Source organism: Capricornis sumatraensis, chromosome 3 (genome assembly GCF_032405125.1).
Source record: "Capricornis sumatraensis isolate serow.1 chromosome 3, serow.2, whole genome shotgun sequence".
NCBI classification, from domain to species: Eukaryota; Metazoa; Chordata; class Mammalia; order Artiodactyla; family Bovidae; genus Capricornis; species Capricornis sumatraensis.
In genome coordinates, this window is record NC_091071.1 from 141185496 (window position 1) to 141211614 (window position 26119).

Below are 26119 nucleotides of genomic sequence, written 5' to 3' on the forward strand. Positions count from 1 at the left end.
ATCTCTTCATGGCTGCTCCAACAAAGCGCAGCCGCTGCTCCTTACCTTGGATGAAGGGTATCTCCTCACCGCCCCCGCTCCTGACCTTGAACGTGGAATAGCTCCTCTAGGCCCTCCTGTGCCTGTGCAGCCACCGCTCCTTGGATGTGGGGTTGCTGGATCATTAGATCATTATCTATATTTCTTTAGGAGAAACTAGGAGTCCCGCAACTCTGCTGTTCATGTTGTTACTACTTTTCTTGCTTGACTGCTTTTCCTTTGTTTCTGCATTTTCTCACTTTCCTAATTAGTAACTGAGTCTGCTCTTTGAAACTTGGGGAAGCCCTTGAAGACTGTAGACTAAAAAATATAGTCACAAACTTAAAGCAGAATTATTTTGTTTGGTGTGCATGTTTAGGACTCAGAGCCTGGGAGACAGTATCTCAGTAGCTCTGAGAAAACTGCTCCAAGGAGGCAGGAGCGGGGAGTTTGGCTATATACAAGTTTGCAACAAAGGAAGTAAGCAGTCTGAACATCAAAGATTAGATATCAAGTTAAGGAATTTAGCATTCTATGTATGGAAAGATGCAAGCCTCTGAGCTCACTGAATTCGTTCTTTTCATATGCAGCTCAGGTCTCTGGTGCCAAATCTTATTTCCTTGTTCAACCTTAGGAGTGGCTGTTGGCTGTTTCTTGCATTCCCTCAGTTCCTCAGCAATTACCTCAGCGAGGGGGAAGGGGGAAGTGGCAGCATCTGTTGGATCACAGTTTTGGGAGCCCTCATTCACATTTGGAGGCCAGAAATTGCTGAAGGCTGTGACATTTCTTGTTTATTGATATGGCAGGAGATGTTTTCATTTCACAAGTCTAAAGCTTTTTCCCAAATAAGAAGTGGGAATGTGGAGGGGCTTGTACCCAGAAGGATCCTGCAGGGTTTCATCTTTACTTACCTTTATCTCTTTTTGCTATTTGGATTTGCTGACACTTGGGGGTTAATGAGGGCTTCCCAGGTGGCGCTAGTGGAAAAGAACCAGCCTGCCAAATGCAGGAGACCTGAGGTTTGATCCCTGGGTTGGAAAGATCCCCTGGAGAAGGAAATGGCAGTCTACTCCAATATTCTTGCCTGGCAAATCTCATGGACAGAAGAGCCTGGCAGGGTACAGTTCGTGGGGCCACAAAGAGTTGGACATGACTGAAGTGACTTAACACACACATGGGGGTTAATGTTATCTACATTGTTATCATTATTGTTATGTTTACACAGCAATATTGGAAATCTCAAAGAAAACCTGCAGCCTTGCTGTTTGATTTCTTGAAGGAGAGAGGGAGGTTGAGTCAGTAAAGAGGTACTGCTAAGTCGCTTCAGTCGTGTCCGACTCTGTGCGACCCCGTGGACTGCAGCCTACCAGGCTCCTCCGTCCATGGGATTTTCCAGGCAAGAGTACTGGAGTGGGTTGCCGTTGCCTTCTCCTGAAAGAGGTACTAAATAATGCTAACTAATTTTACCCTGAGATATGTAACCAAATCAGTCAGATTTGGAATTTTAGAGAAGGTAGAACCAAAAGCATTGTTTGGTTCAGTCCTCTCTTGTGAGAAATGAATAGAATGAGACCTGATTGCCTATACATATCCTGGAGCACTTTGACTCCATTTATCCATTCCATTAGCTCTTCCAGGCTTTGAGCATGGAAAGAAAGCAAATATATTCATAGTGCATTAAATATTGAATTAAATAGGTAGGAGAAGGCAATGGCAACCCACTCCAGTACTCTTGCCTGAAAAATCCCATGGACGGAAGAGCCTGGTGGGCTGCAGTCCACGGGGTCGCACAGAGTCGGACACGACTGAAGCAACTTAGCAGTAGGAGTAGCAGGTAGTTTCCTTAGTTATCATGCATTTTTTCTCAAAAATTATAAACTAGGTATTGCTATTAATAATTCAATTCTTTTGCTGAACAAATGGGAAATATGAGTTTATTATTTTGAGAAAAAATCCATTAGGTACATGATACTTGCAAAACTACAACTGATGCTAAATATTGCTTTAAAATAGACGAATTAATGTAAAAATATTAACTATAAGTTAGATCATATGACTCCTCTGCATAGCATATTTACTCCTACCTTACCTTAGATTAAAATCTTGAATTCTGTAGTGCTCTGAGTGTGATAACTGGGTTAAGAGGTCATTTTACATTTATTTTGCATAGAAAATAAAACTGTGTTACCGCATTCATGGCATAATTTCATAACTACCTGATTTGATTTCTCGTGAAATTCAGCTTGTCTAAGATAAAAAGATTTTTGGGTTTTCTTGAGTGTCTTCTGACCTACGTATAGTGTCACGTCACAAAGTTCAGGTGGAGAGAGCAGACTGGGAGCATCTCCAAAGGCCAGAAGGGGTCCTGGTTCATGTCTCTTACACTTGAGATTTATCTTTTTCTGATCTGGACTTTCAAAGCTAGAACTTTTATTTTCTCTGTATTTTGGACATTTAGAAATAAGCAGATAAGACCCAGTTTTAGAAGGTACTTTAAACTATTGAATATACAAAAAGTTTTCTTCCAGTTCTAAAGTTCTAGTGAAGTGTTGACTAACGCAGGGTAAGATAACTGAGTCCTGTAGTTTGTGTTGTGTTTGGTCACTCAGTCATGTCCAACACCTTGTGACTGCAGCATGCCAGGCTTCTCTGTCTTTCGCCGTCTCCCAGAGCCAGCTCAAACTGATGTCCATTGAGTTGCTGGTGCCATCCAACCATCTCGTTCTTTGTTGTCCCCTTCTACTCCTGCCTTCAATCTTTCCCAGCATCAGTGTCTTTCTCAATGAGTCAGCTCTTCACATCAGGTAGGTGGCCAAGGTATTGGAGCTTCAGTTTCAGCATCAATCCTTCCAATGAATATTCAGGGTTGATTTCCTTTAAGAAATTTCCTGCAGTTTAGATTGGACAAATGACTTAAAGAGTGAATAATTTTCTCTTTCTTTTTAACTTACAAAAGCAAAATACCTTATGACTGTCTCCCTGCTCACTCAAAGGAGATAAGAGGTGCCAATAGGAACATTAAGGCTTGCAGTGGAAAGGACCAAGAAATGTTACATTCTATCATTCCTGGGAAATCTGCATGGCTTTGAGGTTACTTCACTTCCTCTTCTCTTATCAGAGTGTGAGTGTTGGAGACAATACAGTATTCCAATACTGGGTCCCTCTGGCAGAACAATGCATTTCCTGCTCCCAGCTTGGCTGCAAAAGGACCTACTTTCCTGTCTATGCTCTACTATTCAAGACTACTGTATTTTATGCTTTACCATTCAGAGTTACATATTTACTGACATTTATTCCTGCATTTCCTAGGGTGTTAAAATTTATTTTAAAAAATCTGAACAGACGGTAGTTTTTTGGCCATGTTCACAAACACAGTGTGAGCTGGGTTATTGAATAATTAATGAAAAACAAGAATCAACAGCATTTCCTTAAAAGAAAAAAAAAGAAACCTCAGTTGCCTCTTATCAAAGGGCAGATTTAAAACTTTGACATTGAAAATGATCAAAGTCAAGTTTTTCTTGTTTTTAGAAGTAGCTGATTTGACCTACTTCCAGATACGAGTGTTTTGTAGAGCTGATGTTGTAGCCACACATTCCGGGAAACAAACTCACTCAGAAGGACAATGCAGATAGTGGAGTGCAATTTATTACACCGGAGGGCCCAAGGCAGAGTCTCCTCTTAGCCAAGGACCCTGACCAGTCCTTGTGAAAACCTTATATACCCTAAGTGTATGTGCCCAAACCCACCTCCCCAAATTCCCTGAAACTAGTCTGAACAAAGGAAAAGAAAGATACAGTCAAAGATAACCCATGATTCATATGCCTTAGGCCTAAGTAGTTAACAGTGGACGATTATCAATAGGCCTGTGGTCAATAGAGTTTATGATTCTATTCAGTTACACAGATAATTAGGGTATTCTTTTAGGTGAGGAGTCTAGGTATGAGCCCTGGGGCTCTTCCATCCGGGGGGTCTGGTTTTCCAGTTGATATGTCGTTTCCATAGATACTGCGCGTATAGCTCAAAGTCCAGTCAGGCCCAAGATAGAGTCGTGCTTTCAAGATAAAGCCTGTTCTGTTTCCTCCTTCACTGAAATTGCATAATTGAATTCCAGTGTGTTAGGAGACACCACAATGAAATGTCATTGTGGCAAAAAGAAAGAGGGCTATAAAGATATTATCAAATGTCAAAGCTGAAAAGAGAATTTATGAAACCCAAGAGTCTCATAGCTAGTGAATCAGTGTTCAATTTATATTTTCACAATATGTGCCACTTTCCTTACAGTTGGAAGCCTTTTTAGAGCAGTGTGATAGACGTTTTGCATGACTCCATAACACTGTCTTTCTCTTGTCTGGCTGAACAATGTGGAAAATAGGTGCATGCAGATAATATTGGGCAGTGTTCAATACTGTGTAAACAAGTAATGTACGCAAGTTACTTGTGTAAACAAGTAACATACGTTTGATGTCCATTCTGATTCAGTCTTCAAGCCCGTTGATTTTGCTGATTTCAGTGTGGCTGGATCAGAATTACACTTTGGTGTAGGAGTTTGGTCGATTTAGCTGTGGTACCTCCTTCCAATGGAATGCTGGGCTACTGAGCTCTCTCAGTACTGACATGGAAAGAAATTAAAGATATGCTATAAAAAGGAAAAGGCAAGTTACAGAACAGAGTGTACACTGCATTTTTGTAAGATGGGGAAAATAAGATTATAGTATCTGTATGTGTTTGTTTATGCACAACAAAATACTGAAAGCATGCACAATAAAGTAATAAAAGATATTAACCTGTAAGCAGAAGGGCAAGGTCAGATATAGACAGCAAGATGGGGAGGACTGAAATGTCTCAATGTCTGTCTTTTTATATAGGTTGATTTTTGAAATGAGAATATATTGCTTACATAAAAAAATTAAAATTTTTGTTATTATATGTGTGCTGAAAATGTTTTACTTTCAAGAAATAGTTGAAATAGCTTTTTATTATCCATAATTTGTTCATTAATTTAAAAGTAACTTCTTAATATAAGTTTATCATCTAGAATTAAAAAATTATCATTATTTCACTAAAATTTCTTCATAAGCTTTTATTTACTAATGCTACAATCAATGCTAGGTCTAAGGAGAAAGAAACTGAAGGCTTTTATTTATGTATCTTTAATTTTAAAAACTGTTTAAAGTGTGATGTTAAAGTTTCAAGTGGAACTAGTTTTTCTCAACTCTGTTCCATTTATTCTAGTATAAGACCTTTACCACAAACCAAACTGGGTGAAGTTTAACTTACTTTGAATTCAGTTAATTCAAAACATGTTTATTGGCTACCTAGTGCCTGTTCTAGGCACTTATAACAGAAAACAAAAACAACAGCAATCCCTGCCTATCTAAACTTAAATTCCAGTTGGAGCGAGCAGGAAGCAGAAAATAAGTATAGCAAATAGGTAAATTATATACTGGTGGCTTGGACGGTAAAGAATTTGCTTGCAATGCAGGAGACCCAGGTTCAACTCCTGGGTCAGGAAGATCCAAGATCTTTGGAAAAGGGATGCCAACCCACTCCAGTATTCTTGCATGGAGAATTCCATGGACAGAGGAACCTGGTGATCTACACAGTCCACAGGGTTGCAAAGAGTCAGACACGACTGAACAACTAATGTATCTTTATTAATGCTATAAAAAAACTCTTAAAAAAAGAAGATAAAAGTCATGATGTTATGCAAATATGAAATGACTACCTGTCAGAGATTTTTTGACTCACTGATTAGTAAGCTAACCAATAAGCTTAGCTTAGTAACCAGTAAGCTATTATAACTGGTTCAAAGGAGAAATAAAAGAATCGCATGTTTATATTTAGTACTGTGAATGCTGAAATGATTTTACAAATAAATGTAGAAACTGGTCAATATTCACAGATCACTAGTCACTTACATTTCACCAAACAGCTAATTTTCCTTTCTAGGGATAAAAATCATTCGTATTCAATTTTCTTCTCCATTCCTATTAACAAGGATCATTTGCATTATTGTTAGTTTTATGTTGCATGTCTGTGGATAAGAATGTATTAATGTCAGTGTCTTACAGCCAATGGAGTAAATTCTGAATATGGGAGGACTTTCTCGGTCAACTGTTAAAAAATGGCTCATTCCAGTGATAACGAAAGTAAAGAATCAATGGTACCACATTTAGAAGACTAATTTTTTTGTGGCTCTGGAAACATAGTTTTGACTCTTGTTGTAAAAATAATATACCACTATTTATAATACTTATCCCCAAAGTGTTGCTAATAGTATAGAAAGCAGGACTCACTACATTTTTCCCCACTGGGAGTTTTAGGAGCCTTTTTTTTTTTTTGGTCTGCTTGTTTCGTAATCAAAATCCTGGGTATGGAGTTTTTGGTAAAACTTAAAATGGTACTTAATTCTTATCGCTTATTTACTTTGCCAGTCTATTCATGGAAGTTCTTTTTCATGTCTCAGATGCTGGGAACTTAGTGCTGGAGACATCAAGTGGATTTACCAAGCCCCAATATTAGCCGCTATCGGGGTAAGTTTAAAAGCCTGTATAGTTTAAAAAAAAGAAAAACAAGATGCATAATTAAACTGGTGCTAAAATCCAGAGAAAATATGTTGGTCACTTTGTTTATAAAAGTTTAGGAAACCTCATGTTATATAATAGCTGTTGAGAAACTCTGGGTTGGGAATCCTTATTCCTTATTCCTGGATCCTTATTCCTGGCTCACACTGAGATCCATGAAGATCCATGAAGAAAGCTCCCTTTAATCTTCTAGCACATAGGAAAAATTCTGGGACTTCAAAATATCTATGAACTTTTGCAGGTTCAAGCAGTTGGGAGGTCCTTACACTCTTCCCTTTTTTCAGCCATTATTTTATAATGTTCTGATCACCTAGTAATAGGTCAGGAGGAGAGGTCAAGAGGGAATAGCAAGAGAACAGGAATTATGAGAAGGAAATATGGGAGTATGATTTATTATAAAGCATTGCCTAAAGCTTTTATTTGACATATTTTCCAAAAGGAGTTAAGAGAATTCCACACTGATGTATAGCCTCTAATAGGTACTAAGAAAAAGACTAGAGTTGGCAATGATATTGCATGGGACCTTATCTGCTTGTAATATTTCAAGTATATAGTATAGCTGATTTTTATCTGAAGGTCTGTCGTTTGTTTACAGATTTTGTATATGTCAGTTGCTCAGTTGTGTCCGACTCTTCGTGACCCTATGAACTGTAGCCTTCCAGGCTCCTCTGTCCATGGGAATTCTCCAGGCAAGAATACTGGAGTGGGTTGCCATGCCCTCCTTCAGGGGATCTTCCCAACCCAGGGATTAAACCTGCATCTCTTACATCTCTTGCATTGACAGGCATGTTCTTTACTCACTAAGCCACCTTACTCACATCACCAGTGTGGATGAGAAGTTTATATGCTGAGTTTTCTAGATTGCAATGCGAAGCAGTTAAGTTAGGTGATTATGACTGAGGGAGTTAAAAGTCGTTCAGTCATATTTGACTCTGTGACCCCATGGACTGTAGCCCACCAGGCCCCTCTGTCCATGGGATTTTACAGGTGAGAATATTGCAGAAACCAGTAATCAAGAAACCAAGCACCACACTCGGAGAGCTGGAGAACTCATGTTTATTATGCCAGCAGGCCCAACGGAGTTAACACTGTAAGCTCTGAGCCCTGAACAAAGGGGTCACAGAGTTTTTATGGACAGACTATAATGGGCAACACTAGCTGTTAATAGGCTGATTTAAGCTAAGGGGTTTTGCGAGCGTGTGGGGAGCAGCAGTCAAGATGGGGAGGGGAATGCCTGACCTTTACACAGACAGGCATGATTAAGCAGGTTTACAGGGGCTGGGCAGTTGCAAACAGCAAGACAAGGGTGCGTGAGATAAGCTCCAGTTCCTAGTATTGTAAGTGCCCACTTTCTGAGACTACGTGACCTATGTGATCCAGACTTTGCAAGGAGCAAGCTGAATTACAGAGGCAGAAGGAGCAGGAGGTTATGTAAAATTTTAACTTTTCCTCTTCGAGAATACTGGAGTGGGTTGCCATTCCCTTCTCTAGGGGATCTTCCTGACTAGGGATCGAACCTGCATCTCCTGCATTGGCCGGTGGATTCTTTACCATTAGCGCCACCTGGGAAGCCCCTAGGTGATTACAGAGATTCTGAAAGATTCACCATTGGTGAAAAGGAACCAGAAATGATGGTACAGTCAATAAATGTTGAAGGATACTTGAGTGGGATGTCATTTTCATCTTCTAGAACTAAAATTATACAAATCAAAAATTCTTAAATCTTTTTTCCCTATTAGAACATCCATTTAATTTCAAAAATCAGATTTTTTTTTCTATTCACTTGAAGCTACCTTTTTGTTTCTTTATTACAATTAGGGGTTATCTCAATTCCTCTTAAAGTTTCCTCATTTTATGGTGGAAACAGCCTGTATGGGAAGAGATGCTCCTAGAGCCCAGGTCTCAGCTCCTGGAGTGCAGTTCTCCTTCCTCTGAGCTTTTCTGAAGCCTGAAAGATGATGCTAATAATAACAACATACATAGCCAAGAGCTTACCACCACTGGGCAGTGTTTTATACACTTTATTTACATTGATCACATTGATTTACATTGATCTAATCCTACCAATAACTCTAAATGAGGAAACTGCCCAAGGTCACTCAGCTAGCAAGTGGTAGAGCTCGGATTTGAACATCAGGGCCAGCGTCCCTACCTAGTGAGCTCCATACACTTATGATAAAAGCTGGCATTCTTGATAGTTCAGAGGAGACCCTGCCATTCATGCCCACATGCCTTTATGTGCTCTGCCTTTGCCTCGTTTTCCTTTCAGTTCCTTGAACTTTTCCATGTCTGCCCCTCTCAGCACTGTTCTTCATTTTGCACTATACTCCCGGAAGGCTGGGAAGTGATGCCTCCTACTCCCCACTTTAAATGTCACCTCTCCATTGTGGCCTCCCTTATGCTCTCCATCTAAATTAGTTCACCTGTTATAACCCGAGGGCTTACCTGGTGGCTCAGTGGTAAAGAATCTGCCTACAATGTAGGAGACCTGGGTTCAATCCCTGGGTTGGGAAGATCCTCTGGAGGAGGGCATGGCAACCCACTCCGGTACTCTTGCCTGGAAAATCCCACGGACAGAGGAGCCTGGCAGGCTGCAGTCCATAGGGTTGCACAGAGTTGGACGTGACTGAAGCGATTTAGCAGCAGCAGTAATATATCCCACAGAGCCTGGTGAGGTTTTTTCCTCTTCAAGATCATCATTTAGTATAATGCTTTGGCTTATTTGTTGAATGCCTTTCTTGCCCACTAAACTGCAAGGTTTATGTGAATAAGAACCATATTTTTCTCTATGTCTATATTCTAATGTCCAGCAATTTGCCTGAAATGGAGTGGCCACTCCATAAACACTTGCTGAAAAAATAAAACTTGTGTACAAAGTAATTAATCATGCTGAAACAGTAAGAAGTAAGAAGTGAAATAAGAGCACAAAGCCAGTATAATTGCAGAACTTTTGAGTTCATTTCACACAATCTTTTTATTTTCTTAAAAAGGAAACTAAAGTCCACACACATAAAGGTCACACAGCCAGTGTGACAAAACAAAGACTATAACCTGCATTTTTGGACCATATTTTTTTCACTTACATTTCCAAAGCATGTAAAAATTTTTTCCTCAAAATTATGGGGAAATAATCTTTTTATTTTTATGGCTGCATTTATAGCTTTTATATGTTAAATTCAGGATAAATTTTGTTTTTTAGTCTTGCATTGCATATAGTATGAATGAGAATTCATAGTTTCTGACTTGAAGTCATATCAATAGAATTGAATTTTAGAGATAATTACAGACAAGTACAAGTTTGGAAGAAACCACCCACTTGATTTTGGACTCATGAAATCTAAAACCGTTGCTATTCAGTCTCTCAGTTGTGTCCAACTCTTTGTGACCCCATGGACTGCAGCATGCCAGGCTTCCCTGTCCTTCACTATCTCCCAGAGTTTGCTCAAACTCTTGTCCATTGAGTTGGTGATGCCATCCAACCATCTCATCCTTTGTCATCCCCTTCTCCTCCTGCCTTCAATCTTTCCCAGTAACAGGGTCTTTTCAAATGAGTCAATCCTTCGCATCAGGTGGCCAAAGTATTGGAGTTTCAGCTTCAGCATCAGTCCTTCCAATGAACACCCAGGACTGATCTCCTTTAAGATGGACTGGTTGGATCTACTTTCTACTTATTTGATAAATGAATATTTTAGGGTCTTTTTTGCTTCAGGTTTTATCGCAAAACCTTTTCTTCCTTAAACTGCAAACAGCTTTGAGACTGGGATTTTCATTATTCTTAGTTTGAGTCCAAGAGCAGTTATGTAACTATTAATACCTTAGGTTTATACATTTATAATATATAGAAAAGGCCAGTTTTCATTCCAATCCCAAAGAAAGGCAATGCCAAAGAATGCTCAAACTACGGCACAATTGCACTCATCTCACACGCTAGTAAAGTAATGCTCAAAATTCTCCAAGCCAGGCTTCAGCAGTACGTGAACCATGAACTTCCAGATGTTCAAGCTGGTTTGAGAAAAGGCAGAGGAACCAGAGATCAAATTGCCAACATCCACTGGATCATCGAAAAAGCAAGAGAGTTGAAAAACATCTATTCTGAAAAACATCTATTTCTGCTTTATTGACTATGCCAAAGCCTTTGACTGTGTGGATCACAAGAAACTGTGGAAAATTCTGAAAGAGATGGGAATACCAGACCACCTGACCTGCCTCTTGAGAAACCTGTATGCAGGTCAGGAAGCAACAGTTAGAACTGGACATGGAACAACAGACTGTTTCCAAATAGGAAAAGGAGTATGTCAAGGCTGTATATTGTCACCCTGCTTATTTAACTTATATGCAGAGTACATCATGAGAAACACTGGGCTGGAAGAAGCACAAGCTGGAATCAAGATTGCTGCGAGAAATATCAATAGCCTCAGATATGCTGATGACACTACCCTTATGGCAGAAAGTGAAGAGGAACTAAAAAGCCTCTTGATGAAAGTGAAATTGGAGAGTGAAAAAGTTGGCTTAAAGCTCAACCTTCAGAAAACGAAGATCATGGCATCTGGTCCCATCACTTCATGGGAAATAGATGGGGAAACAGTGGAAACAGTGTCAGACTTTATATTTTGGGGCTCCAAAATCACTGCAGATGGTGACGCAGTCATGAAATTAAAAGACACTTACTCCTTGGAAGAAAAGTTATGACCAACTTAGATAGCATGTTGAAAAGCAGAGACATTACTTTGCCAACAAAGGTCTGTCTAGTCAAGGCTATGATTTTTCCAGTGGTCATGTATGGATGTGAGAGTTGGACTGTGAAGAAGGCTGAGCACCGAAGAATTGATGCTTTTGAACTGTAATGTTGGAGAAGACTCTTGAGAGTCCCTTGGACTGCAAGGAGATCCAACCAATCCATTCTGAAGGAGATCAGCCCTGGGTTTTCTTTGGAAGGAATGATGCTAAAGCTGAAAGTCCAGTATTTTGGCCACCTCATGTGAAGAATTGACTCATTGGAAAAGACTGTGTTGCTGGGAGGGATTGGGGGCAGGAGGAGAGATGGCTGGATGGCATCACCAACTCGATGAATGTGAGTCTGAGTGAACTCCAGGAGTTGGTGATGGACAGGGAGGCCTGGTGTGCTGTGATTCATGGGGTCGCAAAGAGTCGGACACGACTGAGCTACTGAATTAACTAACTATACATTTATAAAGTGCTGATTGCTGCTGCTGCTAAGTCGCTTCAGTTGTGTCCAACTCTGTGCCACCCCATGGATGGCAGCCCACCAGGCTCCCCGTCGCTGGGATTCTCCAGGCAAGGACACTGGAATGGGTTGCCATTTCCCTCTCCAATGCACGAAAGTGAAAAGTGAAAGTGAAACCGCTCAGTCATGTCTGACTCTTAGCGACCCCATGGACAGAGGAGCCTGGTAGGCTCCAGTCCATGGGATTTTCCAGGCAAGAGTACTCCAATTCAGGCAATACATTATAGTTCCAGAGCCCACAGATTTCTCTGTTCATGGTAATTGAATTTAAGCTCAGCCAGTGTTTACCAGATTGAGAGCACATACCCTTGGACATAGAGGACTGATTAAGTAGTACATGCAATATTATTAAGTAATGTGCAGTCATATATTGAGAGTGTTGGTCCTTCTCCAACTCTTCTGAGCATATCTCAGAGACAGTCTCATTTTGGTACTGGTCTTTAATACTCTTCTATTATGTGTGATATCTTCCTTTGGGGGATGGAGGTGGGGGACAGACAACCCAGTCTACATAAAATTTCGCGTGACTTGTTTCCATTGTATTTATTTTTACAGTTGCCACTTGCTTACAGCAGCTTCTACTGGATTTCCATTTATGGTAATGATATGAAATTTAAAAGTTTAAACTTTAATAAAAGTAGATTGAAGAAGGGTATCAAGTAAATAATAGTGGATGAATAATATTGATATAGCAAAATTATGGTGGTGGCACTTGGAAAATGCTGAAATAGACAAATTCCCTTGACAATTAAATTTGAAGTGGCTGCAAAAGACATGACAAGTGTAACCGGTAGTTGTGGAAGACTAGCTATGTTTCATGTGATCAGGAATTTTAAAAATATAAAAGGACAGGTCATGTTTTCTGTGGCTGGCTGGCTGGGTGCATTTGTGGAAGATGCGGGAGAGTAGACTGAAAGTGGAGAGGAACTGATTTGTGATTGGCCTTGTATTTTGTGCTAAAAGGACACTGGAATTTTCCTTAAAATTGTAATAAGACTTTGGAAGATTTTAAGCAGGTTAGTGATCAGATTAGATTTGGGCTTTGACATAACGGGGATGGTGTCTAGGCACAGGGTGCTCCTAACCCTGGAGATAACTGCAGAGGAAGTCTGGTCACCGCAGGCTCCCTCCATAAAGAAGGGTGGGCTGAGTCAAGCAACCTCAGTATTCTTCCCACGTTCACTCATCATATGCTTTAGTCCATCACCTCCAGGGCTGGAGAGAGTAAGGGAGGTGGGGAGAGCAGAAGTGCACATCAGTTGAGCTGCCTCCCCTGGAAGGAAAGATCAAAAGCAGGGGTTAAATGAACTAGTCTGGAGGTATGGACATCTGTTTAAGAGAGCTATTAGCTATTCACTTTTAAGTACATAATTCTATCCGATTAACTCTCACATCAATTACAATATTTTGAAGGTCCTTAGATTTCACTGTGAGAGGTCATTTTCTTCATGTAGGTTTCCAAAGAAAGATACAAGCATTAAAGAATTATGTTAAAATTGGAAAAACCATGAAGAGTGTTAAACTAAGGTGGGCAGCAAAGGGACATCAGTGCTTCAGTAGCTGGTGACCATGAGGAGGGTGACAGCAATCCAAGGCTTTTTCTTTTTCTGATAGGAGTCAGTCCCATCTCTTCCATTCACATAAAACCATTCCTTTTGAGGCGTCACAAACTCTCAAAATATTTTTCTGTACAATGTTTTGCTTCATCTTAGCAGAACCAAAATGAACATGTAATAAAAACTATTTATTTTTAAGGAACCAAGAAAAGGTAAGTGTCATTGATAAAAAGTATTACTGATTTAGTTAATATTTAATAATACATCTTTTATACCTGGGAGCTTCCCAGGTGGCTCAGTGGTAAAGAATCTGCCTGCCAATGCGGGAGACACAGGAAATGCAGGTTCAGTCTCTGGGTCTGAAAGATCCCCTCGAGTAGGAAACGGCAAACCACAGCAGTATTCTTGCCTGAAAAATCCCATGGACAGAGGAATCTGTGGACTATAGTCCATGGAATTGCAAAGAGTCAGATATGACTGAGCATACATGCCATACAACTTTTATATTCGTAGGGTATAAATTTCTTTGAGTTACTTTTCTTATGGTACATACGTCTAAGGAATGTGGGAGGGGTGAAGTAGAAAATCCAAAATTCAGTCCTAAATCCAAAACTTTTATTAAAGAGGCTGAAATGCGAAATCAGGGCCAGTTACTTGCTGAGATACTAGAATTTATGTACTTGTTTTTTTATAGGCAGTAGTTTATTTCCTGGTAACACCCCCCAAATAATCCATAAAATAAAAAAATGTACATGTTGGAAAGCATTTTGGGGATCTCTTGCCAGATGATAATCTGTCAACACTATTTCAGAGATTTTGGCCTTTAAATAATCCTACAGAAAATTGCTAACTGTGAGAGCAAATAGTTTGGTTTATACATGTTGGTGGATTTTAGGAAATTACAGGGCAACAGTTCCTTCCTTCCTTCCGCCCCCCTCTCTCCCTCCCCTCCCCCCTTTCTTTCTGTTATTGGTATATTTGCCTGTTTTTAGATGTCTGTCATAGATTACAGCACCATTGTGTACCCAAGCTAAGGACTAGTCTCTGGCCAACAAGGAGTTTGTGATGTTTGTCATGGGCTTGCTCATCCTATGAATAATGATCTAATTTGAGTGAGTAAGTAGTGGCCCTTGAAGAGACTGTAGCTATTTAGAGTGCATTAAATGGAGATGCTCCAGACTTTCATTTTTTTCTTATACATGTTTTGTTCATGTACCTGTCAAAAGATATTTCGGGGAATTCCGGAAAATGGAATAAGATGGTACTTTTACTAGTTCCTTTAAGAAAAATTTTACAGTGATGAGTTAAAAAAAATAATACCCAGTTCACTTTATGAAATATAAAAAGAAGGGGACAAGAAGAGTACAAGCACCTCAGCTGCTGTTGAGTCAGTGATTCATTTCCGCCCAGTGGTTATTAAAGAAAACTCAGTGATGAAGCACAAGAGGGGAGGGTGAGAGGAATGACTGATAAGGAAGGAATTTAAAGTAAAGTGAATGAAATTTAATTTCTAATCTTTAATGGAATTGCAAATACAAAATTGTTTTTTTTTCCCCCTAGAGGAAAATCTCTGCTCCATAATCCCTTTCCTCCTCTAAATAAGTCAAATATAGAACTTCAAGTGAAATTAAAGCTCAAGCATTTACCCATAAGTTACAAATTGAATTCCAACTGATAAGAATTGAATTAAATATTTTATCATCATGCCTGTTATAAAGATAATCAAATGATAATAACTGATAAAGATTAAGGAGTTTATTATCTATCATTAAAAGTTCAATATTTAGAACTGATGTACATATAAACAAAGCAGACACATTTCCTATGTTCATGATACTGAAAAAGAAACCAGTATATGGGGTGAGGTGTGATGTGTTCAGAGGATCTCTGAGGACTGCTAATACATAACATCCCTCTTTGCTGCTCAGATTCCAAACAAGTCGAGATATAAAACAAAGGAGAGAGAGAACCAAAGCAAAATCCTTAGAGCTGCTGGAGTCTGGGGTGATCTTAATCTGTCGGTGCAGTGGGCCTGTTGAAGAAGCCCATAATTAGGCGGTATCTGCCCACTCAAGCACAGGATGTTCAGATGCTGAGATGCTGCAGAGCAAGTCTGCTCAGTGCAAGCTGCCAAAGTAAAGAAGGATGAGTTGAATTATACAGATTTAGTATTCTTCCCGCATTCACTCATCAAATACTTTAGTCCATCTTCTCCAGGGATGGAGACAGTAAGGTGGAGTGGGGAAAACAGAAGTGCACATCACTTTAGCTATCTTCCCTGGAAGGAAAGATCAGGAATGGGGAGAAAGAGAACCCTCCCCATTACGTATCCAAAGGCACTGACGAAAATTTTAAGTGTAAATAGATAGCTTTACAGATTCTTTAGCTCAGACAGTGAAGAATCTGCCTGCAATGCAGGAGACCCGGGTCAGGAAGATCCCCTGGAGAAGAAAATGACAGCCCACTCCAGTAATCTTGCCTGGAGAACTGCATGGACAGTGGAGTCTGGCGGGCTACAGTCCATGGGGTTACAATGAGTTGGACAGGACTGAGAGACTAACAGTTTCAGTTTCAGATATCTTTAAAGATATTTTAAAACAGTGGACTTTCTTATACATAAATTTTGACTTCTTTCTCTACTAAAATCTTTTGTGATAGACATTTAGAGGTGAAAATTCTACACTGAAGTGGATGTGCTAATTTACCTCAATATAAGTAGGGTTTAGAGAGTGCACATTTCATTCACTCATTTAACAAGTCTTGTTTAAGACCAAGAACACTGCAGATGCTGTGTGAGCAGTGGGGTTGAGATGGTGGGAAAACAGTCACCAGTTTCTCCTTAAACTTAAGCATAGTCGGTTAATGCATGCAAGTGAGTCATGTCTGACTCTTTGTGACCCCATGGACTGTAGCCCGCCAGACTCCTCTGTACGTGGAATTTTCTAGGCAAGAATACTGGAGTGGGTTGCTATTTCTTTTTCCTGGGGATCTTCCTGAGCCAGAGACTAAACCTGCTTTGCCTGTGTCTCCTGCACTGGCAGGCAGATTCTTTACCACTGCACTACCTGAGAAGCCCATGGGGGTGAGATAAGATTTAAATGTGACAAGTGCTAGGGTGGGACTGGGGTGTCAGGAATAGCTTTTGAGAAAAAGTGACATTCAGGCTAAAGCCTGAGAATGAGCTGTCCTAGTAAGGATGGGGGAGAAGGCAATGGCATCCCACTCCAGTACTCTTGCCTGGAAAATTGAGCGACTGAGCGACTTCACTTTCATTTTCACTTTCATGCATTGGAGAAGGAAATGGCAACCCACTCCAGTGTTCTTGCCTGGAGAATCCCAGGGACGGGGGAGCCGGGTGGGCCTCCGTCTATGGGGTCGCACAGAGTCAAACACGACTGAAGCGACTTAGCAGCAGCAGCAGCAGCAGTAAGGATGGGAGAGCAGAGGGAGTGGGGCCAATGATTCTGGCAAAGGTGATTCTAGGAGCAGTCTTTGAGATGGCCTAAGGAGCCACAGGTTTCATGGCTGAAATTTTGAACTTGAAATTTATCTATGCTTCACTTTGAATAAATCTTTAAAAACGTAATTGAGAGAGAATCTAATGTTTATATTTGCATTATTTTAAAGCCACATTTCCATAAAATGTATTCTGTGTGCTGCTGGCTTACTCTGTGTGCTACAGGACTTCCGTGGTGGCTCAGTCAATAAAGAGTCTGTCTGCAATGCAGGAGACCCAGGTTCAATCCCAGGGTCAGGAAGATCCCCTGGAGAAGGACATAGCAACCCACTTCAGTATTCTTGCCTGGGACATTCCTCCAAGGAATGCTTTTGTTGAATTCCTTGGAGTTCTCTTTTGGGCTTCCCTGAGAGCTCAGTTGCTTTTGAACTATGGTGTTGGAGAAGACTCTTGAGAGTCCCGTGGACTGCAAGGAGATCCAACCAGTCCATTCTGAAGGAGACCAGTCCTGGGTGTTCATTGGAAGGACTGATGCTGAAGCTGAAACTCCAATACTTTGGCCACCTCATGGGAAGAGTTGACTCATTGGAAAAGACCCTGATGCTGGGATGGATTGGGGGCAGGAGGAGAAGGGGATGACAGAGGATGAGATGGCTGGATAGCATCTCCAACTCGATGGACATGAGTTTGGGTAAACTCTGGGGGTTGGTGATGGACAGGGAGGCCTGGTGTGCTGCGATTCATGGGGTCACAGAGTCAGACACAACTGAGAGACTGAACTGAACTGAGAGCTCAGTTGGTAAAGGATCCGCCTGCAATGCAGAAGACCCCAGTTCGATTCCTGGGTGGGGAAGATCTGATGGAGAAGGGATAGGCTACCCACTCCAGTATTCTGGCCTGGAGAATTCTATGGACTGTAGTCCACAGGTGGCAAAGAGTCAGACACGAATGAGCCACTTTCACTGGCTTATTAATGACAGTAAGCAAAATTTTCCCTTCAAGAAGGTTACTTGAGATATGCAAGGATCCTCTAAGTGATTTCTCTTTCTCTAAATGATATTTCTTTATTTAAAAGAAATTTTAAAATCTCCCCAGAATGTGAGTTGTTATTTTTCATTCCATTTCCCAATATAAGTGTCATTTTTCCTTCTGTAAGCTCAAATCTTTCTCTAGAGCAGGATTTTTTCTTTTTATGTCTTTATTGATTTGTTCTAGTTATAATTTTCCTCAGAAAGAGAAATAATCTTTCAATTTTGTGCCCTCCATGTAGACATCTAACCCTCATCACAAAAGTCTTTGTTCTTCATTCCTCCATTTGGAGAGATTCTTCAAGTGTCTTCTAAATTGCGAAATCCATTTTCCTTCTTTGTTAGACCTAATGTTTGTGTTTCTAATATTGATTTTAAAACCTGGTTATAGCAAAGGAGAAAAGGAAAGATATACCCATTTGAATGCAGAGTTCCAAAGAATAGCAAGAAGAGATAAGAAAGCCTTCCTCAGTGATCAATGCAAAGAAATAGAGGAAAACAATAGAATGGGAAAGACTAGAGATCTCTTTAAGAAACTTAGAGATACCACTGGAACATTTCATGCAAAGATGGGCTCAATAAAGGACAGAAATGGTATGGACCTAACAGAAGCAGAAGATATTAAGAAGAGGTGGCAAGAATACACTGAAGAACTGTACAAAAAAGATCTTCACGACCCAGATAATCACGATGGTGTGATCACTCATCTAGAGCCAGACATCTTGGAATGTGAAGTCAAGTGGGCCTTATAAAGCATCACTACGAACAAATATAGTGGAGGTGATGGAATTCCAATTGAGCTGTTTTAAATCCTGGAAGATGATGCCATGAAAGTGCTGCACTCAATATGCCAGCAAGTTTGGAAAACTCAGCAGTGGCCACACGACTGGAAAAGGTCAGTTGTCATTCCAATCCCAAAAAAGGAAATGCCAAAGAATGCTCAAACTACCACACAATTGCACTCATCTCACATGCTAGTAAAGTAATGCTCAAAATTCTCCAAGCCAGGCTTTAGCAATATGTGAACTATGAACTTCCAGATGTTCAAGCTGGTTTTAGAAAAGGCAGAGGAACCAGAGATCAAATTGCCAACATCCACTGGATCATCAAAAAATCAAAAGAGTTCCAGAAAAACATCTATTTCTGCTTTATTGACTATGCCAAAGCCTTTGACTATGTGGATCACAAGAAACTGTGGAAAATTCTTCAAGAGATGGGAATACCAGACCATCTGACCTGCCTCTTAAGAAACCTGTATGCAGGTCAGGAAGCAACAGTTAAAACTGCACATGGAACAATGGACTGGTTCCAAATAGAAAAAGGAAGTCAAGGCTGTATATTGTCCCCTGCTTATTTATTTAGTGGATACACCAGGCTCTTTGTCCACAAACATTATTTCATTAAACCTGTAACACTGTAAAAAAAAATCCAGCAAACTCTCAAAAAGTTGATTAAAGAAGACACCCACCAATCAGTCCATCAATTTGATAGCTAAAATGGCAATCAAATGGATTATGGAAAGAATTAAGAAAAACTAAGATTAAGAGAACTTGCTGCCTTAAAAGACAGGTAAACAAAATGCACACATGCACGCACACATGCACATACACTCACTTAACAGTTGAATGAAATTAAAAAAATTATAAATAATTTGAGAAATTATCATATATAAGTTGGAGAAGGAAATGGAACCCACTCCAGTACTCTTGCCTGGAAAATCCCATGGACGGAGGAGCCTAGTAGGCTGCAGTTCATGGGGTTGCGAAGAGTCGGACACGACTGAGCGACTTCACTTTCTCTTTTCACTTTCATGCATTGGAGAAGGAAATGGCAACCCATTCCAGTGTTCTTGCCTGGAGAATCCCCGGGAAAGCAGAGCCTGGTGGGCTGCTGTCTATGGGGTCACACAGAGTCAAAGACGACTGAAGCGACTTAGCAGCAGCAGCAGCATATATAAGTAATATATGCAGAAGGCACCATGAGAAATGCTGGGTTGGATGAAGCACAAGCTGGAATCAAGATTGCTGGGAGAAATATCAATAACATCAGATATGCAGATGACACCACCCTTATGGCAGGAAGTGTGAAAGAGGAGAGTGAAAAAGTTGACTTAAAGCTCAACATTCAGAAAATGAAGATCATGCCATAACTTCATGGGAAATAGATGGGGAAACAGTAGAAACTGTCAGACTTTATTTTTTTAGGCTCCAAAATTGCTGCAGATGGTGATTGCAGCCATGGAATTAAAAGATGCTTACTCCTTGGAAGAAAAGTTATGACCAACCTAGATAGCATATTAAAAAACAGAGACATTACTTTGCCAACAAAGGTCTGTCTAGTCAAGGCTATGGTTTTTCCAGTGGTCATGTATGGATATGAGAGTTGGACTATAAAGAAAGCTGAATGCAGAAGAATTGATGCTTTTGAACTGTGGTGTTGGAGAAGACTCCTGAGAGTCCCTTGGACTGCAAGGAGATCCAATCATTTCATCCTAAAGCAGATCAGTCCTGGGTGTTCATTGGAAGGACTGATGTTGAAGCTGAAACTCCAATACTTGGGCCACCTGGTGTGAAGAGCTGACTCATTTGAAAAGACCCTGATGCTGGGAAAGATTGAGGGCAGGAGAAAAAGGGGATGACAGAGGATGAGATGGTTAGATGGCATCACCGACTCGGTAGACATGAGTTTGGGTAAACTCTGGGATTTGGTGATGGACAGGGAGGCCTGGCCTGCTTCATTCCATGAGGTTGCAAAGAGTTGGACACGACTGAGTGACTGAACTGAACTGATAAGTTAGAATCTTTCCAAACTTTTCTTAATTCATGCTACTCTTTAAAAAATTTCTTTATCTCAGTCCACTATTAACTTTCTTCTATGGGCAGTTTGGTGCAGTGGTTGAGTCCATTCTATACATCTGGGCTGCATGGGTTTCATTAGGGATCTGCAACTTGCCAGCTGTGTGACCATACCTAATTTGTGTAAGCTGTGACTCAGATTCCTCACCTGCAAAGTGGGGAGAATAATGTGCCTGTTTCATAGAGCTGTTGTGAAGACTGTCGATTCACCTGAAATACTTAGAATCGTACATAGTCAATAACTCAGTTTTTGACTAACCTATAGTCTATACTTTCCTAAATTATTCATAATAATTTTTTTGAATTTCATTCAGCTGTTATGTGAGTGCATGTGCATGTGTGCATGCATGTGTGTATTTTGTTTACCTGCTTTTTAAGGCAGCAAGTCCTCTTAATCTTCAGTTCGGTTCAGTTCAGTTGCTCAGTTGTGTCCGACTCTTTGTGACCCCATGAATCGCAGCACGTCAGGCTTCCCTGTCCATCACCATCTCCCGGAGTTCACTCAGACTCACGTCCTTCGAGTTGGTGATGCTATCCAGCCATCTCATCCTCTGTCGTCCCCTTCTCCTCCTGCCCCCAACCCTTCCCAGCATCAGTCTTTTCCAATGAGTCAACTCTTCGCATGAGGTGGCCAAAGTACTGGAGTTTCAGCATCATTCTCTCCAAAGAAATCCCAGGGCTAATCTCCTTCAGAATGGATTGGTTGGATCTCTTTGCAGTCCAAGGGACTCTCAAGAGTCTTCTCCAATACCACAGTTCAAAAGCATCAATACTTCAGCGCTCAGCTTTCTTCACAGACCAACTCTCACATCCATGCATGACCATTGGAAAAACCATAGCCTTGACTAGACAGACCTTTGTTTGCAAAATAATGTCTCTGCTTTTGAATATACTGTCTAGGTTGGTCATAACTTTTCTTCCAAGGAGTAAGCATCTTTTAATTTCATGGCTGCAATCACCATCTGCAGTGATTTTGGAGCCCCCCAAAATAAAGTCTGACACTGTTTCCACTGTTTCCCCATCTATTTCCCATGAAGTAATGGGACCAGATTTCATGATCTTTGTTTTCTGAATGTTGAGCTTTAAGCCAACTTTTTCACTCTCCTCTTTCACTTTCATCAGGAGGCTTTTTAGCTCCTCTTCACTTTCTGCCATAAGGGTGGTGTCATCTGCATATCTGAGGTTATTGATATTTCTCCCAGCAATCTTGATTCCAGCTTGTGCTTCTTCCAGCCCAGTGTTTCTCATGATGTACTCTGCATATAAGTTAAATAAGCAGTGTGACAATATACAGCCTTGACGTACTTTTCTTAATTCTTTCCATAATCTACTTGATTGTCATTTTAGCTATCAAATTGATGGACTGATTGGTGGGTGTCTTCTTTAATCAAATTTTTGGGATATTGCTCCATTTTTTTAACACTGTTACAAGGTTTAATGAATAATGTTTGTGGATAAAGAGCCTGGTATCCACTAATAAATATTAGTTCCCTTTCAGTTCAGTTCTGTTCAGTTCCGTCGCTCCATCATGTCTGACTCTTTGCGACCTCATGTACTGCAGCATGCCAGGCCTCCCTTTCCATCACCAACTCCTGGAGTTTACCCAAACTCATGTCCACTGAGTCAATGATGCCATCCAACCATCTCATCCTCTGTCATCCCCTTTTTCTCCTGTCCTCTATCTTTCCCAGCATCAGGGTCTTTTCAAATGAGTCAGCTCTTCGCATCAGGTGGCCAGAGTTCCCTTTCACTGTCAATGAATACAAGATCACCTATAGTTTAAATCAGTTTTGTCTAGATTATTGTTTTATTGGAGTGAAAGACAGACAAAGACTGAGTTGTTAAGCATATTACTTCATCTATCTTTAGGTCTATCATAGTGCCAGCCACTCAGAAGAGACTTAAAAATGTGCATTGCACTGTGTTTAAGTACATCGTATATTTTATTTATGGAATGTTGCTCTAATATTTATTTTCTTATTTAAGCTTTTTTAAAATTTATTTTTAAATTTTAATTGGAGGCTAATTAATTACTTTACTATATTGTGGTGGTTTTTGCAGTACATTGACATGAATCAGCCATGGGTGTACATGTGTCTCCCATCCTGCACCCCCCTCCCACTTTCCTCCCCAACCCGTCCCTCTGGGTTGTCCCAGTGCACCAGTTTTGAGTGTCCTGTTTCATGCATCAAACTTGGACTGGTGATCTATTTCACATATGGTAATGTACATGTTTCAATGCTATTCTCTCATATCATCCCACCCTCGCCTCCTCTCTCAGAGTCCAAAAGTCTTTTCATCTGTGTCTCCTTTGCTGTCTTGAATATAGGGTCATGGTTACCATGTTTCTAAGTTCCATACATACACGATAATATACTATACTGGTGTTTTTCTTTTTGGCTTGCTTCACTTTGTATAATAAGCTCCAGTTTCATCCACCTCATTAGAACTGATTCAAATGTGTTCTTTTAAAATAGCTGAGTAATATTCCATTGTGTATATGTAACACAGCTTTCTTATCCATTCATCTGCTGATGGACATCTAGGTTGCTTCTGTGTCCTAACTATTGTGAACAGTGCTGTGGTGAACACTGAGGTACACATGTCTCTTTCAATTCTGGTTTCCTCGGTTTGTATGCCCAGCAATGGGGTTGCTGGGTCATATGACAATTCTATTTTTGTTTTTTAAGGGATCTCCACACTGTTCTCCATAGTGTCTGTACTAGTTTACATTCCCACCAACAGTGTAAGAGGGTTCCCTATTCTTCAAATCCTCTCCAGCATTTAATGTTTGTAGACTTTTTGATAGCAGCCATTCTGACTGGCGTAAGATGGTACATCATTGTGGTTTGGATATTCATTTATGTGATATTGAGTGACACTGAACATTTTTTCATGTGTTGGTTAGCCATTTGTATGTCTTCTTTGGAGAAATGTCTGTTTAGTTCTTTGGTCTATTTTTTGATTGGGTTATTTTTCTGATATTGAGCTGCATGAGCTGTTTGTATATTTTTGAGATTAATTCTTCATTAGTTGCTTCATTTGCTATTATTTTCTCCCACTCTGAAAGCTGTCTTTTCACCTTGCTTATAGTTTCCTTCTTTGTGCAAAAGCTTTTAAGTTTAATTAGGTCCCATTTGTTTATTTTTGCTTTCCTTTCTATTACTCTGGGAGGTGGGTCATAGAGGATCTTGCTGTGATTTATATCAGAGCGTTTTGCCTATGGTTTTCTCTAGGAGTTTTATAGTTTCTGGTCTTACATTTAGATCTTTAATCCATTTTGAGTTTATTTTTGTGTATGGTGTTAGAAAGTGTTTTAGTTTCATTCTTTTACAGGTGGTTGACCAGTTTTCCCTAAAGAGATTGTCTTTTCTCCACTGTATATTTTTGTCTCTTTTGTCAAATAAAAGGTGTCCATAGGTACATGGATTTATCTCTGGGCTTTCTATTTTGTTCCATTGATCTATATTTCTGTCTTTGTGCCAGTACCATACTGTCTTGGTGACTGTAGCTTTGTAGTATAGTCTGAAGTCAGGCAGGTTGATTCCTCCAGTTCCATTCTTCTTTCTCAAGATTGTTTTGGCTATTCGAGGTTTTTTGTATTTCTATAAAAATTGTGAGATTATTTGTTCTAGTTCTCTGAAAAATACCATTGATAGCTTGATAGGGATTGTATTGAATCTATAGATTGCTTTGGGTAGTATACTAATTTTCATTATATTGGCTCTTCCAATGCATGAACATGGTATATTTCTCCATCTGTTTGTGTCATGTTTGAATTCTTTCATCAGTGTTTTATAGTTTTCTATATATTGGTCCTTTGTTTCTTTTGGTAGATTTATTCCTAAGTATTATTCTTTTTATCGCAATGGTGAATGGGATTGTTTCCTTAATTTCTCTGTCTTCTCATTGTTAGTGTATAGGAATGCAAGGGATTTCTGTGTGTTAATTTTATACCCTGCGACTTTACTATAATCACTGATTAGCTCTAGTAATTTTCTGGTGGTGTCTTTAGGGATTTCTACATAGAGGATAATGTCATCTGCAAACAGTGAGAGTTTTACTTCTTCTTTTCCAATCTGGTTTCCTTTAATGTCTTTTTCCTCTCTGATTGCTGTGGCTAAACCTTCCAAAACTATGTTGAATAGCTGTGGTGAGAGTGGGCACCCTTGTCTTTTTCCTAACTTTAGGGGAAATGTTTTCAGTTTTTCACCATTGAGAATAATGTTTGCTGTGGGTTTATCATATATGGCTTTTATTATGTTGAGGTATGTTCTGTCTGTGTCTGCTCTCTGGAGAGTTTTTATCATAAATGGGAGTTGACTTTTGTCAAAGGCTTTCTCTGCATTTATTGAGACAATCATATGGTTATTATCTTTGAGTCTGTTAATGTGGTGTATCACATTGATTGATTTGTGAATATTGAAGAATCCTTGCATCCCTGGGATAAAGCCCACTTGGTCATAATGTATGATCTTTTGAATATGTTGTTGGATTCTGTTTGCTAGAATTTTGTTGAGGATTTTTGCATCTATGTTCATCAGTGATATTGGCCTGTAGTTTTCTGTTTTTGTTGCATCTTTGGTTTTGGTATTAGTGTGATGGTAGCCTCAGAGAATGAGTTTGGAAGTTTACCTTCATCTGCAATTTTCTGGAAGAGTTTGAGTATGATAGGTGTTAGCTCTTCTTTAAATTTTTGGTAGAATTCAGCTGTGAAGCCATCTGGTCCTGGGCTTTTGTTTGTTGGAAGATTTTTGATTGCAGTTTCTATTCCATGCTTGTAGTGGGTCTGTTAAGATTTTCTATTTCTTCCTGGTTCAGTTTTGGAAGGTTATACTTTTCTAAGAATTTGTCCATTTCTTCCAAGTTGTCCATTTTATTGGCATATAGTTGCTGATAGTAGTCTCTTATGATCCTTTGTATTTCTGTGTTGTCTGTTGTGATTTCTCCATTTTCATTTCTAATTTTGTTGATTTGATTCTTCCTCTCTCTCCTTTTTTTGATGAGTCTGGCTAATGGTTTGTCTATTTTATTTATCTTCCCAAAGAACCAGCTTTTAGTTTTGTTGATTTTTGCTATAGTCTCCTCTGTTTCTTTTTAATTTCTGCCCTAATTTTTATGATTTCTTTCCTTCTACTAACCCTGGGGTTCTTCATTTATTCTTTTTCTAGTTGCTTTAGGTGTAAAGTTAGGTTATTTATTTGATTTTTCTCTTGTTTTTTTGAGGTAAGCTTGTATTGCTATGAATCTTCCCCTTAGCACTTTTACTGAATCCCATAGATTTTGGGTGGTCGTGTTTTCATCTTCATTACTTTCTATGCGTATTTTGATTTTCTTTTTTATTTCTTCCATAATTTGTATGTTATTCAGAAATGT

The 26119-nt window shown here is 39.8% G+C and overlaps 1 protein-coding gene across 2 annotated transcripts in view; it reads left to right on the plus strand.

Annotated features, from left to right (window-relative positions):
• The window catches only part of PTH2R (parathyroid hormone 2 receptor), an 86225-nt gene that overhangs the window by 40299 nt on the left and 19807 nt on the right, over nucleotides 1-26119 (plus strand). For both annotated transcript variants that reach the window (XM_068969014.1, XM_068969015.1), the window contains one exon: nucleotides 6485-6551. In XM_068969014.1, the coding sequence (XP_068825115.1) occupies nucleotides 6485-6551 (67 nt within the window). The remainder of the gene's footprint in view (nucleotides 1-6484; nucleotides 6552-26119) is intronic.